The 26,280-nt window shown below is 40.3% G+C and overlaps 1 protein-coding gene across 2 annotated transcripts in view; it reads left to right on the forward strand.

The window, feature by feature from the left end:
* MACROD2 (MACRO domain containing 2) overlaps positions 1-26,280 on the forward strand; it is a 1,947,520-nt gene that overhangs the window by 1,912,792 nt on the left and 8,448 nt on the right. For both annotated transcript variants that reach the window (XM_014535040.1, XM_014535041.1), the window contains exon 17: positions 23,403-23,480. In XM_014535040.1, coding sequence (XP_014390526.1) covers positions 23,403-23,480 — 78 coding nt within the window. The remainder of the gene's footprint in view (positions 1-23,402; positions 23,481-26,280) is intronic.

Raw genomic sequence — 26,280 nt, forward strand, 5'->3', positions numbered from 1 at the left:
CAATACAATAAATGAATTTCCAATATCACTGAGTACTTTCTGAGGGCCAGGCAAGGTTTGGGCATTGTGTATCCAATATTTGAATGAGTTATAGACATATGACACTAGACTAGTTGGATAACCACTGAGTCAAACGTAAATGTTGTTTTACAGGAATGCAAATAGATTCAAAAAATTTTGCAGGGCTGCAAAGAGAAACAACACTGAAAAAAAAGTTTAGAAAGAACAAGCTTACTTAGAAAAGTAGGTTGCAAAATAGAATGATGCATATATACACATGCATATTTTATAAACTAGAGAGGGAAGTAAATGGACAGAGGGTGGGCAATGAGCCAGGATTTCATCTGAGTAGCCATTCTGGTGGAAGAGATGTCTAAGCTGAGTAGTTAGCTACCTTGGGCTGAGGTGGGTGAATGTTCAGGGAATGAGAACAGCATGTGCGAAGGTCTACAGGAGAAGACAACAGGGTGCATACCTCCACTCACTCACATTCACTGGGCACTTGAGTGTTCACTGACACATTGGCAAGCTGACTAAAAATTATTTCTTAAGTACCTTATTTCATGTGGAGAATCAGTTCTGTGAGGATAGTGAGTAGAATTCCTGGTTGTCTATCAGCCCATGGTCTAATGGGGGAAAGGCCAAATGAGCGATCATAGTAAGTCCACGTGAAAGGGAAGAGCAAGTCCTGGACTGAGGCCAACAAGGAGGGGGAGATAAGCTAAGTCTTCAAGTTACACTCCCACTTCATCCAATTATGATAAAAATGATCACCCTGTCAGGTAGACACAGTACTGGCAATCACACACATCACATCATGACATTTTCTAATATGTCCCTTCTACAAGTGTTACCTGTATTAATTTGAGAAGTTGAACTACAGAAACAACCAACCTCCAAATCTCAGTAACTTAACATGAGAAAAGTATATTTATTACTCACTTCATATTCAAAGTGGTTCTGAGGAGGGAGAAGCTTATCTGCACAGTCATTCAGGAATCCAGGATCATTTCTTCTTATATGTCTTAAAGTTGCATTTCTTAGGGCATCAGTATCCAAAATGTGGCTGTTGAGCCAGCAGCAGTATCACCTGATAACTTGTCAAAAATGCAAATGCTTGGGCCTCATCACAGACTGGTAGAATCATCGTCTTTGGCTCTGGGATATGGAAATATGTGTTCAACAAGCTGTCTTTGTGATTCTCAGGTTTGAGAACCACTGCTAAGGTCTGGCATAGGAGGGCAGGGAGTGTGGACCACACAGGAGGGTTTTTAGGGAATAGTCCCAGAAGTAGCATATATTGCTTTCGCCACAGTCCAGTGGCTGCTACTCAGTCATGAGGCCCTGCCTACCTATTTAAGAAGTTGGGACATATAATCTAGCTCAGTGATGGTGAACCTATGACACGCGTGTCAGAGGTGACACGCGAACTCATTTTTTGGTTGATTTTTCTTTGTTAAATGGCATTTAAATATATAAAATAAATATCAAAAATATGTCTTTGTTTTACTATGGTTGCAAATATCAAAAAATTTCTATATGTGACACGGCACCAGAGTTAAGTTAGGGTTTTTCAAAATGCTGACACGCCGAGCTCAAAAGGTTCGTCATCACTGATCTAGCTCTATGCTCAGGAAGAAAGGAACTCCTCTCCTAACTGTTCTTTCCACTTCCCGTCTCTCCCGCCCCAAATGTATTTCCCCTCAGCAATCAGACTAATCTTCCTAAAAGGTGAACCTGTTGTGCCACTCCCCACAAAATCTCCTTGACTAAGATCTCGTAGCCTCTGAATAACACTTCTTAACCTTCCAAGGACTGGCTCCCCACCCTTGAACTCAAAACTCCATCCGTCTTGAACTGCTACAATAACAGCCACGTGCCCTTTTCTCTGGGCCATTGCACCTGCTACTCTTCCCATGCTCTCTTCCTCCTGGCCACTCCCATTCACCTCTCAGGGCTCAGATGGGATGTGACATGGTCCAGAAACATCTCCCTGAAACCACTCCCTATTTCTCCTTTAAGACTAGGTTAGACTCCTTCTACTAACCTAGAATAATTCTTACCACTTTTCATTTCAACCACATAAGTCTTTGGAAGGCACAGACTGTATCTTACCTACTGTTGTTTCCTTGTTGCCCATAAAGAACCTGGTGCATGGTACATGCTCAGTGAATATCTGCTAAGTAATTATTTCAAAGTGGTTTAATAGATGCTCAGTGGGTGCTTATAGATGAGAATGTTGATTGTCTGTATCCTTTGGCTAGAATTTGTTAGTAAGGCCAATATTCTTACTCTTTCTCAATTAAGTACTACACCTATGCTATAGCCATGACCTTCAACTCTGAATATAAGGGGACTGCATACAAGTGGGACTGGGGTGAATCAAACCCTATCTCATCACCAGAAAAATCAACTCAAAGCCAAGCTCTGGTTATAGTCCACACATCTTTTTTATAGACAAATTCTGCATATTTTCATCCCATGTGAATTTACATATGTAATTTACATAATAAATAGGAAAATAAGAAAGCTCCATATTTGAAGTATAATCAAATTACATTGTTTAGAAAACAGAAACTAAAGCTTACTGATGCTGGTAGGACAAGGAAGATCTCTCAGTAGCTTAATTATTGGATGAATCAGCCCCCTATTCCTGTCAGTGCTTTTGCCATGACTCATTCAGATGGAGTAGTTTTCAATTAAAACTGTTAAACTCAGAGAATGTTCTCTTTTGAAAAATATAGCAATACCCTTCATAGGAGTATGAAAATAAGTAGCATTAGCTCTGAAAGTTAACAGAATATAGCAGCAACTGTCTCTCACCCTTGCCTGTCTGTGTTCCTGGTTCTCTCATAATCCCTTTTCTAGTGGACTTTACCTCATCAGCGCTCGCTCTCTCTCTCTCTCTCTCTCTCTCTCTCTCTCTCTCTCATCCTCGGTCTACAAGCATGACTACTGCTCTCATTTCAAAAAAAACATGTAACAATATGTCTGTTTGGTTCTCCATGAAGTAGACACCTAGGTGGAGCTAGGAACAAAAGGTTTATTGAGGAAGAAGGTATGTGAAAGTCAGAGAGGAGGCAGAGTTGTGTAGGGAAGATGAAGGGGTGGTCACGTCACCTGCCCAGAGTCACACAACGAATAGGTGTCAAAACCTGAAACCGGCAAATCTGGCTCCAGAATCCAGGTGTGTAACTAATGTGTGTACTGCCTGTGTTTTCTCCTGCCCTGCTAGATCATGTACTTTATTGCTACTAAAATCATAGCTTTTTGTATTCATTTATTATAGGCCAAGCACTCCACAAAGTTCCCTGTTATATCTATTACCTATTTGGGAGGTAGACATTATTTTCTGCCTTTTACATATTAGAAACCCGAGTCTCAGTGAGGTGAAATATCATGCCCAGACTTGTTCAGCAATTAAGTAGCAGAATCAGAATTCACACTTCAAACTCATACTCTCTTTACACTGGCATTGCCTTTGAGATGCCATAGTTTTATTCATCTTTGTTACTTCAAACTCATACTCTCAGACCTGACTCCACCTTCTTTACACTGTCATTGCCTTTGAGATGCCATAGTTTTATTCATCTTTGTAATCACATAACCTAACAAACTATAGACATTGAGTAAGAAGTTGCTGAATGAACGAACAACGTGCTTTTCCAGAATTTCTGTCAAATTATAGAATTGTAGTCGATAAAAAAGTGAGTCCAAACAACAAAAAGAATTGTAGTCATTTTTTTAAAGAGCATATTACTGAGATAATGCTATTCCCAATATTTCAGTTTTCTTTTTAAAAATATTAGAAATAGCTTTTATGATATAAATATATAAGATTTATAGTAGTTAATACATTAAGCACACATAGTAGGAGAGGTTCTTAAAGACATAGCCTTCTCCTCTAGTACACTGAAAAAATATGATTTTAGGTCTTGACCTTAATTATTTGCCTGTGAAATTCAGTCAATAAGAAAATGATCCTCACACTTCCATAACCACAGGAATCACTGGGGAAGCTCATTATAATATAGGTTGCCAGGCCCCACCAACCACAGATTCTTATTCAGTAGATCTGATAAGAAGCCCAGAGATCTGCATTTTATAATAATATCCATGCGAGTCCAGTAGATGGTCCGTGGACCACAATTTGAAAAACTCAAGTTGATCATGGGGGCTGCCATCAGCTAATATGTCACATATGAGAAATCTTAACAAACATAGCTTTTCCAAAGGGTAAAACTACTACTGGAATAAAACTGTTTGATGTCCATTATTTCCTATAATGATTTTCAGAACTGTATTGTAAGTCCTTAGACCCATGTATGTGCCAGCTTAACTTAATTGGATCAGGGTGGACAGAATATTTCACAACTATTTAATACTTTATACTGATTTGGGGGGGAAGAGATAATGACTCATTTTGCATATTTAATGTGTTTATGTCATCCAAGCAGAGTTTTATTTTTCCATTAATAGCATGTCATTGAAATTATGATGCCTTCAATCATAAGAATTACTCATCTATTAAGTATCACTGAGAAAGAAAACAATTCCAAAGTGGAGAATTTAATATAGGACAACAAAGAGTTATGTCCTCGGTGAGATTAAAGGAGAAATAGGGGACAGTGCCTTAGTTTGTGTCCCTCCCAAAGCCGATCCTGATCTGGGCCTGTGCGCAGGTAGTTTATTTTACAGTGTCCCCAGGAAGCACAAAGGAGGTAATGGGGAAATGAGTCAGGGAAGGGAAGGCAACCAATGAAGCGTGATGTCATGAGCAGATTGCCGCTGTGAGCAAATGCGCTCAGTCCCACTGAGGACCCTGGGAGGCACCGTGCAGAACACACCTTAGAATTGCTGCTTGGAGCGACAGGGAAGCTGGGGCATTACCAAATGACTCCCTTTCCTCATTGGTTGAGCGTTGTCGGGGGGCATTAGTTCCCCAGGACATTTTGGCGAAGAGCAGTTAATAAGTGAGTGATTTTCAGACCCCCATGTGCAAGGACTCCTGCGCTGAACAAGCTACCCTGGCACTTCCAGTGAGAGGCAGAGAGATGCAGGCCCTGGAAGGGGAAGCCATCAGAGTACGTGGGGTACTGTCCACTACAGCTGCAGGGATCTCAGAGTTGGCCCAGGAGTGATGGCCCAGGCACCAATAGCTGCTCAAAAAAGCTGGGGGACTTGAGTGTCTTTCCTTTAGCATTGATGAGGGAGGTTAAAAATGTCTCCCTTGAGGAGTGGAATCACAAACTGGTGATAATCATGCAGGTTTGTGTCCTAAACTCATGTCCCAGTGTGGTCCATAGAAGCTGCAGGGAGTCTTCTTATGTAGGAAGGAGATATCTGGTTTGTGAATAGAAGACTCCTGCATAAGAGCACTCCCTTTCTTTTCCTGGACATACAAACATGTTTACTTGTCACGGACACACATACATGCACACACACATCATCATCATCATACCTCTAATAGATGTCTCTTTATAATGGAGGACACTTACTGGTATATGAGAACCTGTCTTCTTTCTTTCTCCAAGATTTACAATCACACAAATAATGTTCAATTGAAGTCAGCAGAAAACTAAAATTTGAGGGCAGCTTTTAATACAACTCTTTCCATTTACCCCAGGAAAACCACAGGGCAGGGGTAATGCTCCTGCTTCTAGCTGCATTATTTTCAACTTTCAAAGAAAAGTTTTTTACAAGCAAAACTGTCTATGTAATTCTATAAAAAGAAAGAAATTAAACTCTTCGTTTCTTCCTTTTTAAAAAGTTTGGTCTTCAAGCTTTTATTTGACAATCACGTATGGACTGGTATACACCTTTTTTTAGAAAAGCATTGTGTCCTGAGATCAATCAATCAAAATTGGATTGCCTCCTCCTCAAAAGTGAATTGTTATCTGGCTGAAAAGGTTATGTGACAGGGCCTCTGGTTTGGTAAAATACATGAACAAAAAAAGGATTAAGATTTCTTTGCCTGAAAGGAAAAAGTCTGGGTGTTATTTTTTTATTATTATTATGGGAAAGTTTACTGAATTGTCTCCTAGAACAAGAGATTAAATGTCAAGAGATAAAGCAGGTGTGAGGCCCATTATTTAGTGACGTCAGAGCCCTTTCTCTCACTAGAGGCACTGTTTCCACACAGAGAATGAAATCAGCTTGAAAACTACAGACGGAGTAGCTTTGACAGTCTGAGAAAAGAGGCAAAAAAAAAAAAAAGGCAGCCAAACAGGTGGCTAGGGATTTCTCAGGTAGAAAAGTTCTGGAACAAGCAAGAGATTCATGACAATGGGAAATACCAGGGTGTCCAGAGATATCAGCAACCAAGATAAAAGCTAAATTCAGCAGTCAGAAGTCAATCAAGCTGTGAAGCAACAGGCCAGTAAGATGCTCAGCACACAGGGGTCAGAAGGGTCCTGAGCAACCCAGTGATGTCAGCCCCGGGCCAGTGCTACAACATGAATCCAGGAAGACTCCTGAGACCTGGCATGACATCACCACAGACCCAACCACTGCTGATTGACCACCAACTTTACTCCTGGGGACCACCAGTCCTCTGGTGCCCAAGGAAGCCATGAAACCTTATGTGGTTGAATTTTTAGAATCTTCTCCCTGGATTCCAAAACAAAACATCATATACTTCTAACCCCAGGGGTAGGAGTTCCAGAGTGGCATTAACCTGGTTTTCCAGATTAAAGAGGCCATGGGGTAAGCCTATCTTCAAAAGGGGAATCACATTGCTAAGCTTTGACTCTAAAATACCACACAGAGGGGGACTGCTGTCTGTGTGACAGGGCCCTGCAGGAGCTATGGAAGGGAGAGCTTTGGCTGCCACCATTTTTACTAAACCTGCTGCCCTGCCGCTGACCACAGAGAAGTCCCAGGCATTGGAGGAGGACTTATTCACTTCATTGTGAATCAGTTTGTGCTGCCTTTCCCTCACCCAAGCCATTTTAGGGATATGGGAGACATTCAAGTCCCCTGCTTTCAAATGGATTAAGGTTGACCACACAGACCTGTGAGAAAAGATTCTGGGCCACTTTTGAAATTCCAGTCCCATTTCAGCTGCCTTCATAGCACTTGGTCACCCCTGTCACTGGCATTGGGTGATGCAGTGGAAAAAGCCCAGGAGTGAAGTTAGAACTTTTAGCCCCAACCTCACTGCTGGGTGACCTGGGACAGCCACACCACTTCTCTAGGGCCCAGTGGAGGGATTTGGTTGGGATGGAATATGGTCAGGGACCTTTTATTTCTTGAGGAAAGCAGTCTTATTCAGACAATAAAAGGCAACAGTGACCTACAAACTACAAGGGGAAGAAAGCCCCTAGACAGAAAGGTTTGGCAAAGATAACATTAACTTCTCACAGGTAACTTAGAATTCCCTTTAGTGAAAGGCTTCTGGCTGAGTTGACTAGTAGTTTTAGTTATATGTTTAGTGAATGTGGCCTAGTCAGGTTTACAGGTGTGTGTGTGTGTGTGTGTGTGTGTGTTTGCTATGGTAATAATAAACTCAGCTGAAGGTGCAAAAATGGTTAACTCCAAAGAAGTTCAAAGATTAATTTCCTGGTATCTGTAATATGGTTTTGTGAAGAAAAGCTGGGTGGAAATGAACTTTCATTTAATACCAGGAGTGTTTGAAAACTCCCTCTAGTAGGAAAAATTCTATCACTTTTCGTTAAAGCTGAAAGAATTAGTGTTGAGGGGCCTAGACCAGAAATGGACTAGCTTAGCAGCATTGCACACACTCACCTCCGGTCCAGGGCCCTCCCACAGTTGACCTCTGCAGCTTCTGTAAATCTGCTCCTTATTTCTCAGATGCAGCTTTCTTCCTGGTATAGATTGCTAGTACTTTGGTCAAGGACAAAGGTGATGCACTAGATTTTATCAAATGTTCAAAATAAATTGTGCTCTTTAGGGAAATGTAGCATACAAAGAGGGAAAATCTAGTGGAAATAACTAAGGAATCTATTATTAAGAATGTATAGGATTAAATTATTCTTTGATTGAAAACTATAGACATAATTATGCAGGATTTCAACCCAAGCAGTGAAAAATGCTTTATTTCAGGAACCTTAAGTGTATGATCAAGTTACTAAGAATCCAGCTTTGGCTATTTCTGGCAGTAAGTTTCTTCCTTATGAGAGATTCCACATAAAGAACCATTGAAAAGCCCAAAGCTGCCCCACTGAGGCTCCTTACATAGTTAAGGCCCTATTAGAGTGAAAGAATCAAGAGGCTCCTCTGGAAAAAATACATAACTCTGTTCACTGGGACCCTGCTGAGTACAGATGTATCTGGTTGCTGTAGAGAAACAAAAGCCACAAAGGGTGTGTGATGGTGAGTGGGGGAGTTTGAGAGACACCCAATTTGTATTGTTCCTGCTGAAAAGACTGTGATCTGAGGCCAGTTCTGGCAGTCCCCAGCTGAGAAGGGTCTCCTTGGGGCCTTCATTCCTGCCAGGCCCTCAAAGGGGTGGGGAATGCTTAATGAGAATTAGATGCTTAATTGGGGCCTGGAAAAGGGAAAGAAAAAGCCAAACATGTAGAATGTGATCAGAAGCCAGCTCAGTTAAGCCTAACAGGAAAACACCTGGGAAGGCTTCAATGGTTGTGATCACATACAGAGGGGCTGGACCTTTGTTTTAGATTTCTGGGGGAGCAGTACAACCAGCACGGAAGGGTGGAGGAGGAGAAGGGTCAAGCCCAAGGTAGTCAGGCTGAGATGCTAAACTGAATCTTCCACATGTTTTATACACGGGAGATATATTTCTACCTATCCAAATGCTTGGCATGAGTTCTACCTCTCCAGAACACTTGAAACTGACTCAATCATTCGGCTTCAGCTTGCATATCATCTCCTTGTCCTCCAAAATTTTTCTTCACCCCCTTCAGAAAAAGTGAATCACTCTCTCCTTTGTGCTCCCATAATTCCTGGTTTATGCCACAGCTCTTGTCATTTGGCTTGTGTGTAGTTAGTGTGAGTTCTCTCTCTCTCTTTCTCACGCTCTCTTACACATACACACACACACACACACATACACACTAGCGTGTGAACTCCATGAAGGCAGCATGTGATTCATTCATCTTGTACCCAATCACATGAAATACCAGTGGATATTTTGGGGGCTTTTCTTTTTAAACATTGAGTTTCTGTAGAGTGGTTATTCTGACAATAGCTAATGATGAATTTTCAAATTATTCTCAGAGTAACTACATTGAGGCACAGTATCTGGTTAAACATAAAAGAAGAATTTATATATATTTGGATTCATGTCCACCCCCAGATACTACCACTGCCTTTCATCTTTTACTTAAGGACAGCTTCTGATTTTGATAAGGATAAAATATTCTCAATTAATACATGAAGAGGTGTGTTGCCATGGAAAGGGTGTTTCAAAGAAACATGAGAATTTTCCACCAGTATGACCCTGTCAGCTTAATTATCCATTATTTGTCTTTGGAGAGGAAGCCATGGGCATGTGTGCATAGCGTTTTTCAAAGTGATGAAGAGAGGTAGAGGGTCAAGTAGCAACTTTAGCATTGGTGTGTTTTTTTGCAGGGCGGTGGGGGGGCGGGGGGGAAATAGGCTAGGTGAGGAACAGATGGTTTACAAATATACCTTTGTCCCAAAGTATAAACTAAATGTAAATCAACTGTATCAGTCTGCTTGGGCTGTCATAACAAAATACAGTAGAGCGGATGGTTTAAACAATGGAAATGTATTGTCTTACAGTTCAAGATTAAGGGGCTGGCCAGTTTCTGTTGGGGGCGCTCCTCCTTGCCTGTAGATGGCCTCCCTCACTGTATGGGCACATGGCAGATGGAGAGAAATCTCTCTATTCTTTTTATAAGGCTACAGGCCTATCAGATCAGAGCCTCACCATTATGACTTCATTTAACCTTAATCACCTCCATAAAGATCCTATCATGTGACTTAAATGCAAGTACATGAGGGGTAGGGGCTCCAACATATAAATGAGGGGGGACACAAACATTCAGTCTATAACATGAGTCTGGTCAGAACAATTTTTGATCAATAGTCCTGAAACCAGCTGCTGGCAAAGGCCAGGTGTGTGTAGGGTCCATAGGGAATAAATACCCAGTTACACAAATCAAAGGCATCGAGGCACCTGGTCTTGGGTTTCAGCTGGTGGCTGAAGTCAGGTTCCAAACCTCACCCTCCTTCAAACACAACAATATGAAAGTAGATTAAGTAAAACAACCAAACGAAGAACATCAACAAAAAACAGTAATCAGACAGAAGAACACGCTCATACCAGCAAAAGGAAAGACACATTTCCAGAAATGCAGAAGGCAGGAGCTGGGGTATTGCCCCAACCCACCCCTAACTCCACCAGGCTCAGAAATAATCCTGAATAAGATCTTACTAGCTACCATTACCTCCCTAACTGAGAGGAGCAGCAGGGGAATTCTCACAGGCACATGAAGTTAGGCATGAACACCTTTTATTCCACCTTTCCCCAAAGAGGCAGGAAAACTTTCTGTAATTCTCCATTTTACTATTTCCTGCTGAGAGGAAAATGGGAGAGGGAAAGCAGGCCAGTAACAAATGTTGAGAACTAATTACCTCTAGCAAACACACACACACACACACACACACAAGTATTTCACCAAATAGAAAACAAAAGAGAAAATAAATAAGGCAAGATCTTTGGAGTGAGCAGGAGCAGGCAAGGAGGTGCTCAAAAGGCTCAGGTGGAGCCTCCTTCAAGAAGGAGCCCTTGGGAGATTAAAAATGGTGGCACAGACATGCTCCCAGGAACAAACTGGAATTACAACTAAAATACAGAACAACTTCCTGAATAATCAACAGAAGACTCGCTGCAGAGAACCCTGATAACTGAGGATGGAAAGTGGAGACCGCATAGAGACTGGAACAACATACTTCATTTTGTTTTGAAATGCAATGAAAAGAATACCTAGGCAGTGCCCTCGGCGGGTCCCAGATCTGTCTCCTGCTTCAACAGTGTTTGGAAGGAACAGACCCAGGGACACCCCTTCTTGCATCCTCTGGCCACTCTCCTGCGTCTTATCCAGTCACCACCTTCAGACCCATCTCTGTGACCAGCCAACACACCGTTTTTTTGTGGGTGTGGGTGTTTTTTTGTTTCTTTCCTACTTTAACTCCTTATTGCTGAACAACCATGAGCTCCCAAATTCATCAGAATTGTTCCATCGAGGTGGAGGCTGCGGTCAACAACCTGGCCAACCTATATCTGCAGACCTCCCACACCTACCTTTCTCTGGGCTTCCATTTCCACTGCGATGATGTGACTCTGGTGGGTGAGGGCCACTTGTTCTGCGAGTTGGCGGAGAAGCACGAGGGCGCTGAGTGTCTCTTAAAGTTGCAAAACAAGTGCGGTGGCCGCATTCTCTTCCGGGACGTGCTGAAGCCTCCCCAAGGTGAGTGAGGTGACACTCAGGATGCCATGGAAGCCGCCCTGGCTGTGGAGAGGAACCTGACGCAGTCCCTTTTGGAGCTGCAGGCCCTGGGTTCTACCTGCTGTGCAGACCAGCTCTGTGACTTCCTGAGAACCACTTCCTGGGTGAGGAGGTGAAACTCATCAAGAAGATGGGCGACACCTGACTCATGAAGAAGATGGGCGACACCTGACTCACCTCTGCAGGCTGCCGGCCCCCAGGCTGGGCTGGGCGAGTATCACGACTAGGAGCCTTTGGAGCCCAGAGGCCTTTGAAAGGCCCCTGTGTATTCCCCTGGTGTCTGGCTTTTACCTGAGCCCCCCCTGAAACTACTAGTCATTCTTTTAACCACCCGGAAGCCCTCTCCCATGCATTAGACCAAATGAAACAATAAAGCTTTTCGCAGAAAAATAAAATAATACCTAAATGAGAAGGGAAACGTTCATGAGAGGTGGAAAGGGCTTACAGGGTTAAGGCCAAAATAAATAATAAGAAGAAGCCCTGTTCCCTCCCTACAGAATTTATTTAGCATCTGCAGAGGATTTATTACCATCTTCTGGTTTGGGAGGCTGAGAGAGAGACAGAAAAGAGAATAGGGAGCCTCCCTGGCTGACTCTTGCCCTTGGAACAAAAGTTTTGTCTCATGATGAATTGAGAAAACTGTCCAAATGCAAAGAACAGCCTCCCACTGTGAAAGGCAACAGTGCAGACAAATTGGTGTGAACCTGGGCTGGGCATGGGACACATGGTGAGAAATTCAGCACAACTAATGTAGTAAGTGCTCTGGCTGCCTACTCCTCCCAGAGAGAACTCTCAAAAGAAAACGCTTCTAGAGAACTCCTAGAGGACCAACAGATCACACCTCCTGTGAGGAGCCTGCTAATGTGTGCCATACACCTCACTCTGCAAGCACACGGAAGCCATCACTGAGAGAGAGAGAGAGAAAGAGAGAGAGAGAGAGAGAGAGAGAGAGAGAGAGAAGAAAGTAAGCGTGCAAGCCAGCAAAGGACAGGTGAGGGGTTTATTATGGAAGCAAGCATGACCTGAGAAAAATCTTTAGCCTGGCTAGTGTGGGTCAGTGATTGAGTATACTAATAGATCCATGAAGCCAGAGGTCACTGATTAGATTACCAGTCAGAACACGTGCCCGGGTTCTGGACTCAATCCCCGGTAGGGGGTGTGAAGGAGGGAACTGATCAAAGATTCTCTCTCATGATTGATGTTTCTATCTCTCCCCTTCCATTCCTCTCTGAAATCAATACAAATTATATAAAACAGTATAAAATATTTATATTCTCTATGATTACTATAGAAAACTTCTAAAGAATATTAAAGAGCTTAAAGTGCCCTGACTGGTTTGGCTCAGTGGATAGAGCGTCGGCTTGCGGACTGAAGGGTCCCAGGTTCGATTCCAGTCAAGGGCATGTACCTTGGTTGCGGGCACATCCCCAGTGGGGGGTGTGCAGGAGGCAGCTGATCAATGTTTCTCTCTCACTGATGTTTCTGACTCTCTATCCCTCTCCCTTCCTCTCTGTAAAAAATCAATAAAATGTTTTGTTTGTTTTTTTTTTTAAAGGAGCTTAAACATAAAGGAACTTAAATGTAAGAACCTAGGAAATAAATTTTTAATCCACAGAGAAATAAATTAACTAAGAACAGCAAAGACTAAATTACTGAAAAAGGAAAAAAAGACTTGAGATTATCACAGTGAAAAAGAACACAGAAACTCTAAAACAATTAGAGAAAAATATTGTATATAGAAGAGAAAACAAATCAACTATCCTTTGTGGGGGAAATTCGTCTCCCTGAAATTTATAAGTCCACATATAAGAGGGAAATTCCCTAAGATGAAGGGACAACTGAATTGTTTCAAAACCCAATAGCTAAGTCTCACTCTGAAAACATGTCAAATAGAAATAAGTTAATAAATTTGAAAAAAAATAATTTTATATCTATCTTGGCATCTAGGTATCACTTTAAAAAATATCTAAAACTTTTAGAAGAAAGCATAGTTAAGTTTATTTAGTGTGTCTTAAAGAAAAACAAGACAGATGACAATGTAGGAGAAAATATTTGCAACATATTTGACAGAGAGAGTTAATTTCCTTCATTTATGAAGAGAATATGAAAGTCAGTAAGAAAAAAAATTGAACAACCAAATAGGGAAATTGGAAAAATACCAAAACAAATGACAAAAAAGAGGGAGGAACAGTAAGAGGGAGTGAGGGGCAGAAGAGGAATGGAAAGAAGGGAAGAAGGAAAAGGGAAGGAAAGAGGAAGAACAGGCGAAGAGAGGGAGAATCTGGACAACTACATACCAAGAGGTAACTGAAAATGAAAATGCCTTTGAAATGCAGGACAGTGAGTTAAAAGCATGTGGCTTAATTTAAGTGGTGTGGTTAAAGAATTTAAGCATTAGCTTTTGATTTAAAAAAATCCACTCTTGGACCCTTCTAATTAAAACTTCCCATTTCCAACCCAAAACTTAAAGACTAAAAGAAATTTTGTTTTGTTTTTTTTTTATGGAAGACTTTGGACCAACTTACCTTTAGCAAACTGCAATGAACCAGGCTTGTTCCAAAGCCAGAAAGAGAGGAATGTGTAGCATTTTATTTTTGATACTTATTTTAAATGACAACAGTGCTTTCTCCTCTGAAATTTAATCCAGCTAAGCCAGACCTCTACTTCATTCAGTTCTTTTTATTGAGCTTCATACATTGCAGGGACTCAACATATATATATGCCGGCTGGATAAATGAATGAATTAATGAATTAATGATACCAGAGAGGAAAGAAATGTAATAAATTCTTGAATGATACAACAAGGTGATTCAGCTAAGTTTGTGTGCATAAGGGTCGGTGATGAAAAATATTCAGAAGTAGATATTAAACTTGTTTCTCTCAGCCAATAAATATTAATCAAGAACTTAATACAGTCAGTCATTATCTCTTTTGATCCTCAAATGTTATGAGGGATATATCATTACCTCCATCCATAAGTGAAAAAACTTGAGACTCTGGATGTGAGCAGGATTTGCCCACAATCACACAAACAGAAATCCAGAGCTTGGATTTGGGACCAGCTATAAAGAGTTGCAATCCATCCTTTGACACCAGTAGTGACACTTCTGAGGAAGGTGGCCAGAAATGGGCAGTCCTGAGGGTCAGACTCTAGCCTGCTCAACAGGAAACAAAATTACAAAACCAAAACAAAGGCATATTCAATGGAGAAAAGGAATGGATAGCAGCCAGACTTGTGGCATTTGTTGTAAGGAGAGTGGGTGGTAAAGTTTGTTAAATGCTGCCTGATTTATTTTGCCTCCATTCACGTTAGATGAATTTTCCCACGAGTAGGTGTTCAACCTCTGCACTCTTATATCTATACTAGAGGCCCGGTGCACAAAATTCGTACATGGAGGGGTGGGGGGTCCCTCAACCTGGCCTGCACCCTCTCCAATCCTGCAGGATTGGGCCTAAACCAGCAGTCGGATATCCCTCTTGCAATTGGGACTGCTGGCTCCTAACCACTCACCTGCCTGCTTGCCTGATTGCCCCTAACCGCCTCTGCCTGCTGGCCTGATCACCCCTAACTGCCCTTCCCTGCTGGCCTGATTGCCCCTAACTGCCCTCCCCTGCCAGCCTGATCACCCCTAACTGCTCTCCCCTGCCGGCCTGATCGTCCCTAACCACCTCTGCCTCGGCCCCTACCACCAAGGACATCGGGAAGATGTCTTGTCTAATTAGCATATTACCCTTTTATTAGTTTAGATATATATAAGGCTAATATGCTGTGTCCTACTGTTCGGGTAATGATGTCACATAGCAACACCCGGCTTCCTCTCTCTCAGCCTCCTTGCAGTTTCTTAGCCCCGGAACATGACTTGCTTTATAGTCAGGTGGAAACATTTCACACTGTAACCAAATGTCTGTGAAGCGTTTTCAAGTGTCTCATCTCATTTGATCCTCACAGAAGTCCTGGAGTAGGTAGATAGGAGACTCGCTGGAATCCTATTTTCTTCTCATTAGCTGGAAAATGGAGATTTAGAAAGCTTAGAAACTTGACCTGACTAAAAAGAAGTAAGAAATGGTGGACCTTGAAAATGACTTCAGGTTTTCTCACTGCGCAGAATATAGTCAAACACTGCTGCAGTTAAATATTTCACCCTTTGTTCTCCCTGCATGATCTATAATAATAATCTGCTTCGAGTTGATATTTACTGCTGTGTTGCTGACAATTACCTGAAAGAGAAGTTGAGGTGCTTCACTGGGCTGGAAAAAGTTTAGCTAAATCAGAAAGCAGGTCTAATTAAGCAAGTTTATTCTATATCTATAAAAGGCTAAGTTGACTTGTGCATCCGCCATACATAATCACACGTGTGTTTTGATCTGTCATTGTCGATTGTGAATTTGGTTGACACTTCTATTATAGAGAAATGGCGAATAGCGATATTAAAATATTTCTTCTAATTAATTTCCTTTCAATGTGCGTGAATTCGTGCACCAGGCCACTAATATCATAAAACACCTGGCTATGAAACCTGTATGCCACTGAAGCAGCTATATAAATAAGTAAGCCCATGCCACTACCAAGGATTGGAATTTACTTTGTGAGATTAAACATATTTAGTTCCTGGCTACTGTAACCACATCAATGAGAAAAGTGACTTTTTAAAGATAATTTTAAGTGGTGTTTGTGACTTGACTGTAAAGAGAGATTGTAGGGAAATATCATTTCAATACAGTGTACTACTACAACTCAACTTCTTTTCAAGTCCTGTATTTTCATTAACAGTCTGGATTCTACACCTAGAAAGTGAACTTAGCAGTCTAAGGTAAAGTAAGGTCTAATTAAGCTCATCTCCTCTAACTATCAGTAGCTTCAAAATAACATAAATCAATGTTTATGCATGTGGAATAATAGCCTCTTTCCACTTGAGCTTATAATTTAAATGACTGTGACAAATGCCATAAACTCTTAGCAACAGTTATCTTCCATTTCAATACCATTATGAAGTCAGCAGAGTTTAGCTTGTTAAGAAACCTCTCACCTATATACATTAATTTGGTATTTTTCAAAGTTCCATGCATGCACCATCTATAATTCTAAAGACAATTTTTGATTATGTAGAAATTAACATATTTATTATAATGTGTTATAAATTAGGCATAAATCAAGTTCATAACTTATAACTATAACTGCTATGGGACAAAATTAAGAAGCAATATTAAAATTGAGTCCATTAAAAACATATTAAATGCTTTAGCTATTGCCCAAGAATGCTGCATAACAAACCATCTTCAATCTCTGGGGCTTAGAACAATCATTTATACTTTTGTTCATGCATGTGAGGATCCACCATATCATCTGAGCCAGAAAGGAAGTCAGGCTGTGAGTGGAGTTCATGTCTTATAGTCCTTAGATATGCTGCTCCTGAAAGCTTATTCTTCTTGGGGTAAAAGGTAGGTGCACAGAGGGAAAGCCTCAACTCTACAAATTCATTTCAAGGTTCTGCTTGACTCACTTCTGCTAATATCCCACTGGTCAAAGCAAATCCCATGGCCAAGCCAATGCCAAGGGACAGTGGACTCCCATAGGGATAGAAGCTAGGAAGAGAACATTTCTGAAAAATAACCTAATTTAACATTAATAGTAGAGTTGTAACATAGATATGACGAAAGTGTTGAAGATGGTTCAAGAGTCTTGCTTTAAGTCAACACCACTCTAATTCATTAATGTTGAATCCAGATCCAGACAGGCCCTGCTGTCTATAGCTGTCATGACACCTACAAAACTCACATTCTGAGAAATAATTGTAATTCCATTTGTTGCATGGAATGTATTGCCAAAACAAATCTCAAACGTAAAACTTGAAGGTCCCTCTAACATTTCTCTGTGTTTATGGGTTTACAAATCTGGTTAACTGCATTCTATATGCATCTCAGTATCTTTTCTTTGTGATGAGACCTGCTTCATTTATTACTTTTTATGTAATGCAACTGACCTACAAAGGATTAACATAATCAAGGCTTTGAGGAAGACAGTGCAGTTGGTGAATTAAAATTAAAATGGTACTGAATGTTCCAGACTCCTTCTATTTCAGTATCTTTTATCTCCTGCTAGGAGCCCTAAAATATACCTCTTGTTTGTGTTTCAAGCAGCAGTAATCAAAATGGGGAAAGGGACAGGCAAACTGGAATAAATAGACTGTAGAGGCAATTTTTGTTTTGATCAGATTCTGTTGTCTATGGGAAATAGAATCATTTCTCTGAGACACTCAGTTGCATTGCTCAGCAGGAGAGAAATCGTTAGGGTAATACCAGTTCTACACATGCCAGAATAACAAATGTCTGTCATTCCTCTTTTTCTTTCCAAATATACACACACATACACACACACACACACACACACACAAATAATACACACTTGCACATGTATACATATATGCACATCCACAGTCACATAAGTATGCAACTGAATGCACACATAGTCATATATTCATACCACATGTACACACATATATGCATTCATCATTATATTAAATAAATGAATAATTTCTACCAAACATACCTTTAGAGTCTTTGAAAGCAGATCTAACAAACTATGCCTCGTTCTGCTTCCATACCTTGATTTCTGCTTTTCTTTTTCATTGTATCTCATGCTAATCTGTTCCTACATGGCAGCACAAGCCAAAGGTTCTCATATGAATGTATTGTATCCTATATAATAAAAGCCGAATATGCTAAATGTCCAATTGACAGGTCAGCCGTTCAACCAATCAAAGCGTAATATGCTAATGATATACTAAGGCCACTCAACTGCTCACTATGACGTGCACTGACCACCAGGGGGCAGACACTCTGACCGGTAGGTTACCTTGCTGCTGGGGTCTGGCCAATCGGGACTGAGACAGGCCAGTGAGACAGGCAGACATGCCCTGGAGCCCTCCCTGGCTGGCTGGACCTCTCATGTCCCTCTCCGGCCCCAATCGTGCACCGGTGGGGTCCCTCAGCCTGGCCTGCAACCTCTCGCAATCCGGGACCGCTCGGGGGATGTAGGAGAGTCGGTTTCTGCCGGATCCCACAGGCCAGCCCAAGAGACCCACTGGTGCACGGAATTCATGCAAGAGTAGGCCTTCCTTCCCCCGGTTTCTGGCATCAGCTTCCCTCTGGCACCCAGGACACGGGCTTCCCTCTGGCCACCAGCAGGCACCCAGGACCCGGGCTTCTCTCCGGCTGCTGGCAGGCACCTGGAACCTGGGCTTCTCTCGCAGCCCTGGCTTCATCCAGAAGGTCATCTGGAAGGACATCCAAAAGAATGTCTGGTCTAATTAGTATATTACACTTTTATTATTATAGATTAAGTTAAAACAAAACATAGGGCAACTACTTAAATATTTACTACTTTCTGATTTGCCTTTTGGGTTGTGCTTTCTTCAACTTCTTCCTTCTTCTCTCACCCAGCTCTTAAAAGTGTTTTGGGTGCTCCTTCATTTTCATTGAGCATTGTTTAATTGGCTAGCATCCTGACTTAATGTCAAGGAGGTTTCTCCATAGTAATATCTCAAGTTATTACCATTGATTATAATGAGTTGGAAGGCAATTTCCTGGAAGAATCAGCCACCGGTACCTCTACATCCTACCATTAGAAACAACAAACCTGAGGAGAAAGTCCAGGAAGTAATGTTTAAATAGTGTTAGATCAATTAAATTTCCTTTCCTTTCCTTTTATTTCTTATTAAAATAATAATAATGTTATGTTTTAATTAGTTCTAATAGTTTCCCAGAGAGTTAGACAAGGAGTTAGACCATTCTATAGTCATTTTAATAATGAAAAAGCCAAGGCTTTTAAATACTGTAAGATTTGGTAAAAGTCATTCAAAAAATTAAGTGGCCAACCAGGATATCCTCTTTTGTGATATATCTGTTTGTGTCTTACTTTTTTTTCTGTTGAGTGTCCTGTGTTTTCTATGTTATTTCATATATTGATTTTTTAATGTATTAGTACAGAGTCCTTTATAAATGACCTATATTGTATATATATTCTTCCACTGGCTTATTTTGCATTCTCTTAATGGTGTGTTTTGATAAACTAATGCTGCTGATTAATGTTTTCCAGATCGTCAGTCTTTCCCTAATGGTTAGTGCTTTGTTTTTCCTGTGTAAGAAATGTTTGCCTAATAATGTGATGACTTTTTTCTATGTTACTTTTCAGAGTTAGTTTCATAATCTATCCAGAATTTATTTTTTAGTATGGTGAAAACTATTTCTTCAGAGTAGGTCTGCTGATAACCAATTTCACTTTTTTCCCTTGAAAATGTTTTTACGTTAAATTACAATTTGAAAGAAGTTTTTATTAGGTATAAAATTTTATATTGGAGATTTTTTTCTTTTAGCACTTTCAAGATGTCATTGCATTGTCTCTGGTTTCCATTATTTCTGTTGAGAAGTCATCTATAGGTCCTATTGTTGCTATTTTGAAATTAATGGATTTTTATTTATGAAATAACTTTATATTTTTTTAAACTTTGACCTTCAGCAATTTTACATAAATTGGCCTAAGTGAGGTTTGCTTTGTATTAATTCTGCTTGTGGTTCATAACACTTTTGAAACAGTGATTTGACATCTGCCAGTAATTCAGGGGGAATTATCACCCATAATTTTTCAACTATACTTTACTCTTTATTTTTCTTTTAAGCTAGCTTTCAGTTTACTAATGCCATCTTTAGCCTGTGTTTAATTGCTGCCAAATCTACCTATTACATTTTTAACTTCAATTATTGTATAGTTTTTAGTTTTAGAATTTACATCTGATTTTTTTAATAGTCTCCAGTAATCTGACCAACTTCTTTGCCATGAAAATGTTCCAATTTGACATTTAATTCTTAAATACATTAATCATTATTTTAAAGTTGTGTCTATTGCTGGGTCTCTACTATGTCTATTTGTTGTCTTATTCTCTTGGTTTTCAGTGATTCATTCTTATTCTTTTGAAATGCCATGTAATTTTTTAGATGCTGGACACTTTGTCTAAAACATTGTAGAGATAACTTGAGACTCTGAGTGGTTTAATCTTTTCCTAAATAGGATTTATTTTTCTTCTAAAAAGCAGGTGAGACAGAACAGAGAATATCATAAAATTAGGAATTGAATTGATTAAATATTGGACTTCAGTTTTGGGGTCTGGGTTTTGGGGGGTTTTGTGTGTGTGTGTGTGTGTGTGTGTGTGTGTGTGTGTTTTGTTTTCGTTTTGAAGTTGTTCAGAGACCTTTATTCTGATCCTCGTTATTCATTAAGCAACCTACAGAAAACATTTTCTTTATCTCTACTCCAAGCAGCAGCAGCTGCATCCAGGCCCAAAATGAAAGGCACCCATAGTGGAAGGCCTTGTAGAGAAAAGCTAACAGGTGAGATCTCTGCTTACCCTGGTTAGGTGAAGGTAGATTAGGGAACGTGCATAAGTATAATATTTAAAAGACTCTGTTCTTCTAAGATGAGGCCAGCAAGAGAGGAGCTAGCTAATGGACACAAAACTGCCCAGCTCAGCAATCTGATAACTTCACTTTTTTTTAAAGAGCTGGTCTATTTCAAGTTCATCCATGTCCCCAGAGTTCACCCTTCAGGAGACCCCACAGAAAACTGGAGGTACTTATCAGAGCCCCTCTTCCTTGGTGGGCCCTGACCTCCAAGTTCTGTCTGTCCCTCTTATCTTTACCCCTCCAAACCTCTTAAGACTTTTAGAGGCTCTGTTCAACTTGGCACATGTACAATTTCAGACTATGTTGCACCTCCTGAACTTTATGATGCATTGATGGCTCTTGGGTGCCTTGAAATAAGGTCTTATATAATACTAGAGGCCCAGCGCGCATGAAATCATGCGCGAGTAGCTCGCTTCCACTTGCCTCAGCTGGCCGCCCCACCCATCGCCGCTGGTAGCTGGCACCCCCACCCTCCACTGCTCATAGCTCTCCGATGCTTGTGCCCCACCCCACCTGCCGCAAGAGCCACTGTTCGTTTGGCGTTAGGCCACTGGCTTTTTATATATATAGATTTCCAGTGTTTCTAGCTGTTCTTGGTACAAGGGTTAGGCTACATCATAGTATTCTACCTTAGGCAGAAATTCCTTTCTTAATATGATTCCAATTTGCATTTCCTTCCTTATTAGCAAAGTGAATCATCTTTTCACATGACTACATGCCATTTAAAAAAAATTTAATGAACTGTTGTAAGTTTTTTTCTATCGTATTCTTTATCTTTTTCATCTCTATTTTAGAGTCCTTTATGTATTAAAGATGTCTATGATAAAAGGTATAAATATTTTCCTCAATTTATAACCTTTCTTTTTTTAAACATTGCTTATGGTATTTTTTCTACCAAAATTTATTATGTTTATATAAAGTAAAATAGTTCCATTTTTTGGTTATTAATTCTGTGCTTTCAAGCATAGTCAGCAAATATTTTCTCTTCTCAGGCTTGGGGAAATCCACCAATATTTTTTTCTGTGATTATGTCTTTAAAGAATGTGTTGATGAAAAATTAAAAAATGGTCCACTTTCTAGAATTGGCAGAGTGAGAAAGGATATGATACAGTGTTAAGTCCAGTTGGAAGTCCTAAGTTTTGTTTTCTCTTCCTCAGCCCCGGGAACTAATGAAAAGAACTCATGGACACAGTTACTCTTATGTTGTCCTTGAAGGGCTTGGGAGCCTATGAGTCTTTCCATTTCTTCCTGTGTTATCCTCCTTCTGACTTCTCTCCTATCATCAGGGTTACTTCTATACTGATGTCTCCAAAATACGTGCATGTCTAATTCATAATTCTCTTCCTCATCCCTGGATGCAAAAGCTGGTTTGGCATCTTCACAGAAAGGACCCAGTACTTCAGACTTCAAATCTAAAATGTCTTTCTTTACCTTCCTCAAATTTGCTTCTTTTATCTGTCTTCAAATACTACATCCAGACTCAGAGATTGGTCACCTTTGAGTCATACTTCTCTATTGTCAGTAAATTATTACAAAAGTGCAAGTTCCATCTTTGAAGGTATTTTTCTCTGAAGAAATTATAAACTGGATCTTTCCCAACCTTGCTTCATTCTCAACCTCAGGCACACCAAGTTTAATATACTGCAGGCTCAACAAGCACTCATGTAATAAACATGAATTTAATCTTCTGTTTAAAAAATTACAGAAATAATTAAAACTCTGAAAGTATGGATTTTCCAGCACACCACATGTGTATTTGTATTTTCAAATGCTCTGGCCTTTCAAGTTCTGAAAACATAATAGATACTTAACTAAAGAAATAAGAGGATATTGACTATCTGGGAAATTTCTTACAATAAAAAACAACAACATTCCCTTATTGCTACATTTAAGCACATGATACAGCTCAGTCACAGTGAGTAGATGACAAGCCTTAGAAGCTGTGCAAATAGAGAACAATCACAGCGGAAATTAAAGACTGGACTCTTGGCGATCCAAAATGGCAGCTCAGAGCGGTCTCCTAGGGCAGCAACTCAGCCATTCATCTGTGTTTAAACAAGAAACTCATTGCCAGGGGAATGAATCTTTCTTCATTCAGGCAAGCCTACGGCAAAGTAGGTTTTCTTTTCTCTCTTCAAAGGTGAAGCTACCTAAACACACAAATATACAAATTTTCCTAAATTTAAATTGCAGGTTATTCTGATTAGACCAAGTCCCCCCGCTTTCATGACACCAGATTTCTAATTTTAAAAGTTGTGTATGTACAGATGTGATTATCTCACAAATTGGAGGACTTACAAGATGGCAGCACTACAGTATTCCAACAGCTCAAACTACTATTTTCTTGTTTAACTTTTTCTACAAAAGAAGTCGAGTCCCAGGAAAATTTTTGAATTGGGGGGGAGGGGGGGTGGTGACAGAACAGTTGGCAGTCAGACACCTCTAATTCTCTGTTCATCAAGGGACTGTCTCCTTTCACTCTTTCAGCTCAAGGCGAGGACACGCCTAGAGTTCCTGTGAAAAGCGAAGGCTCCTGTGACACAGAAAACTCCGCAAGTCCTGATGGTAAGGTCCTAAGCGCTGAGCCCAGGCAGTCTACAGATGCGGCACATTTCCTGTGTGTAATCTAGGATTAAGGGAGCTCACTATTCTATGAATTAACACATTCCGTTAGGACAAAGTCAAGTTCAAAAACCATTTTCTACTAGGAACTAATAAAATTGGTAGCCTTTTTAAAACACTGACTCTAAGTTTTAAAAACAGCATGTGCCTCAGTTGAATCATAACTCGCAAAAATGAGGCCATGCTGGGTAATTCCAAGGCTAGCCTGGACTGCAGGAAGTCTAGCTGGTGAACTTTACAGAAGCATCACTTACTTCTGAAAAAAATGCTTGTTCCACTGTTACCCCTGTTACCACCCCAGAGCTTTGGCTTGAGCTTGGGCTAAGGTCTTTCTTGGACTTTCATCACTTTATCTCACTGCATCACATCTGATGTCTTGGCCCAATATGTACTGAGTCTTTAAAAGCACCCTAGAAATAAACTTACAAAAACCTTTTTTTAATTCACATCTCATTTTGAAAGCAACTGAAGATTGGAGCTTCTGAAATGCGAGCATACCCTCAACTCCTGCTGGGGACCTTTTGTAAGGTCATTACTTGCATTAGAAAAAACTACTGTTTGAGCACATAAGATTTAATAAATATTTCATTCCACTGTCCCACAGAGCTTAGGAGAAACAGAATCGATCAGTGTTCAACTGTTTATATGTATCTTGCTGTTTGAGTTACTTGCAAATTACTTTGAGTCAATAAATGACCTTGGAAAAAATTTAGCCACTGGTAGAGGTTACTTAGTGGTTTTACATAGAGTTTCCCATAGCACTGGGTATTCCCCCCTGCTATGGGCCCTTTTTCACAAACTGATTTTTCACTCATGGGCAAACATTATCTGGAAAAATAATGTTTTTAAATACCAGATCTATCCATTAAAAGCTACCACGTGTTAGTCACGCCCACTTGAACAAAACTTGCCCAGGCTGGTTTTGCCTCTGTAGACATAGTTCATAACTAATTTTTACAAAGCATGTTCTGAAGAACACCAAGACCAAGCCCATATAATGCTCATTGAATACAAGAGAAATAAATGTGAGAAGTACTAAGTTTTAGTCCTTACTTGGAGATTCACCATGCATACTACAGGCTTTTCCCAAATGTATTCAATCATGGAATGCTTTTATAGTAACATTAATTAATAGGTTTTGGAACTAATGACTATTGGGTTAGAAGAAGAAACAGAAAAGGCATATTCTACTATATTTTATTATGATCCCACACTGAGATGGGCACACTTACAAAAATTTTGTAGACCAGGATTGAAAGTTCCTGTATTATTCTCTTTATATATGTAAAATGTCTGCCTCTGGCCTGTTTACACCTGGGTTTAGAATGAGCTCACATGTCATTAGAAACCCAGGCTTGTGTGAGGTGAGACCAAAGAGACCTGTTTTTCAAACCTTCCTCCTTAAAAAAGAGTTGGGTGGGATGCCACACAACGTCATTCCCTCTTTCAAACCTCTTTGGAGAATGAAAACTAGCATCTGCCACTATTTTACTTTAGTCAAGCTTTGAAGTTCAAGAAAAACTGATTTTAGTTGTTGATTTTGTGCAAATAAATACAGGCTACCCAAATGAGAAAACTCAAAGGTTACTTATTCAGAGCTTACCAAAGTGTCAGCCATTAGCACTTGTGTTTGGCCAACTCAAAGGCAGGCAGGGAAGTGAGAAACTTTTATAGTTTACAAAAAGAGAGGCTCCATGTTTCTATGTCTCTGAATTTATTTTGTTCATCAGTTTATTTTGTTCTTTAGATTCCACATGAGTGAGATCGTGTGATACTTTGTCTTTCTCTATTTTGCTTAGCATAATACTCTCCAGGTCCCTCACTATGAAATCTCAGAGGGAAGGCATGGGTGGGTGGGTGGAAAGAGATCAAGCAAAGAACTTATATGCATATATGCATAACCCATGGACACAGACAATAGTGCAGTGAAAGCCTGGGGTGGGGCAGAGGTGGGCTAGAAGGGGGTCAATGGGCGAAAAAGGGGGAATCTATAAGACTTTCAACAATAAAAATAAATGTTTAAAAAAGGGGGGGAGGCTCAAAGCAACCTCTGATTAAAGTTCTTGGCATGAGGAAAGGACACTTGGGCTGAGTAGAAATGGGACTTCTTAGGCGACTGGCGTGGGACATACTTCGCTTTTCCTGGTTGGGGCTAGCATATGGAACCTAGCAGTCACTGACCATGCTGAGCAATTTTTTGCAGAGGTTGTGGTTTGGTTGCCTGGGCTGGTTGCTGCATAGATTTTAAGTTATAATTCTATTGTTATATATGGCCTAGCCATTGTCCATTTGTGCATTGTTTCTCCATTTATAATATGGGCTTTGATGCTTTAAAAATATCAACCTAATTAAACCAATGACCCTTGAAAATGTCCCGAGTGATTGCTATGCCTGTTCTTGGCTACTTCTGGACAATGGCAGTCATTATGAATTCTATTTGTATGCAAATGCTCACCTAGAACAATACACAGTGAAGTAAAAGCACAGGTTTTATTATTTCTGTGTGATCCAGTTAGATGTTTTGCTTTTCTATTTCATGGTGCCTATTGCCGCTGCACCCAATGGCAGGTTTATAAGGTCTGTTTGGAATTTCAAAATTGAGAACATGGCAAAACAAAGAGGCCTACTGACAGAGCCCCTTCAAAGGGAGCTGCTTACCTCTCTGCAGATCAATGATCTCTTTTGCTTTGTTTTCTCTTTGTTTCCTTATATATCTACTAGAGGCCCGGTGCACAAAAATTTG

This window comes from Myotis brandtii, unplaced genomic scaffold (assembly GCF_000412655.1).
Source record: "Myotis brandtii unplaced genomic scaffold, ASM41265v1 scaffold137, whole genome shotgun sequence".
NCBI classification, from domain to species: domain Eukaryota; kingdom Metazoa; phylum Chordata; class Mammalia; order Chiroptera; family Vespertilionidae; genus Myotis; species Myotis brandtii.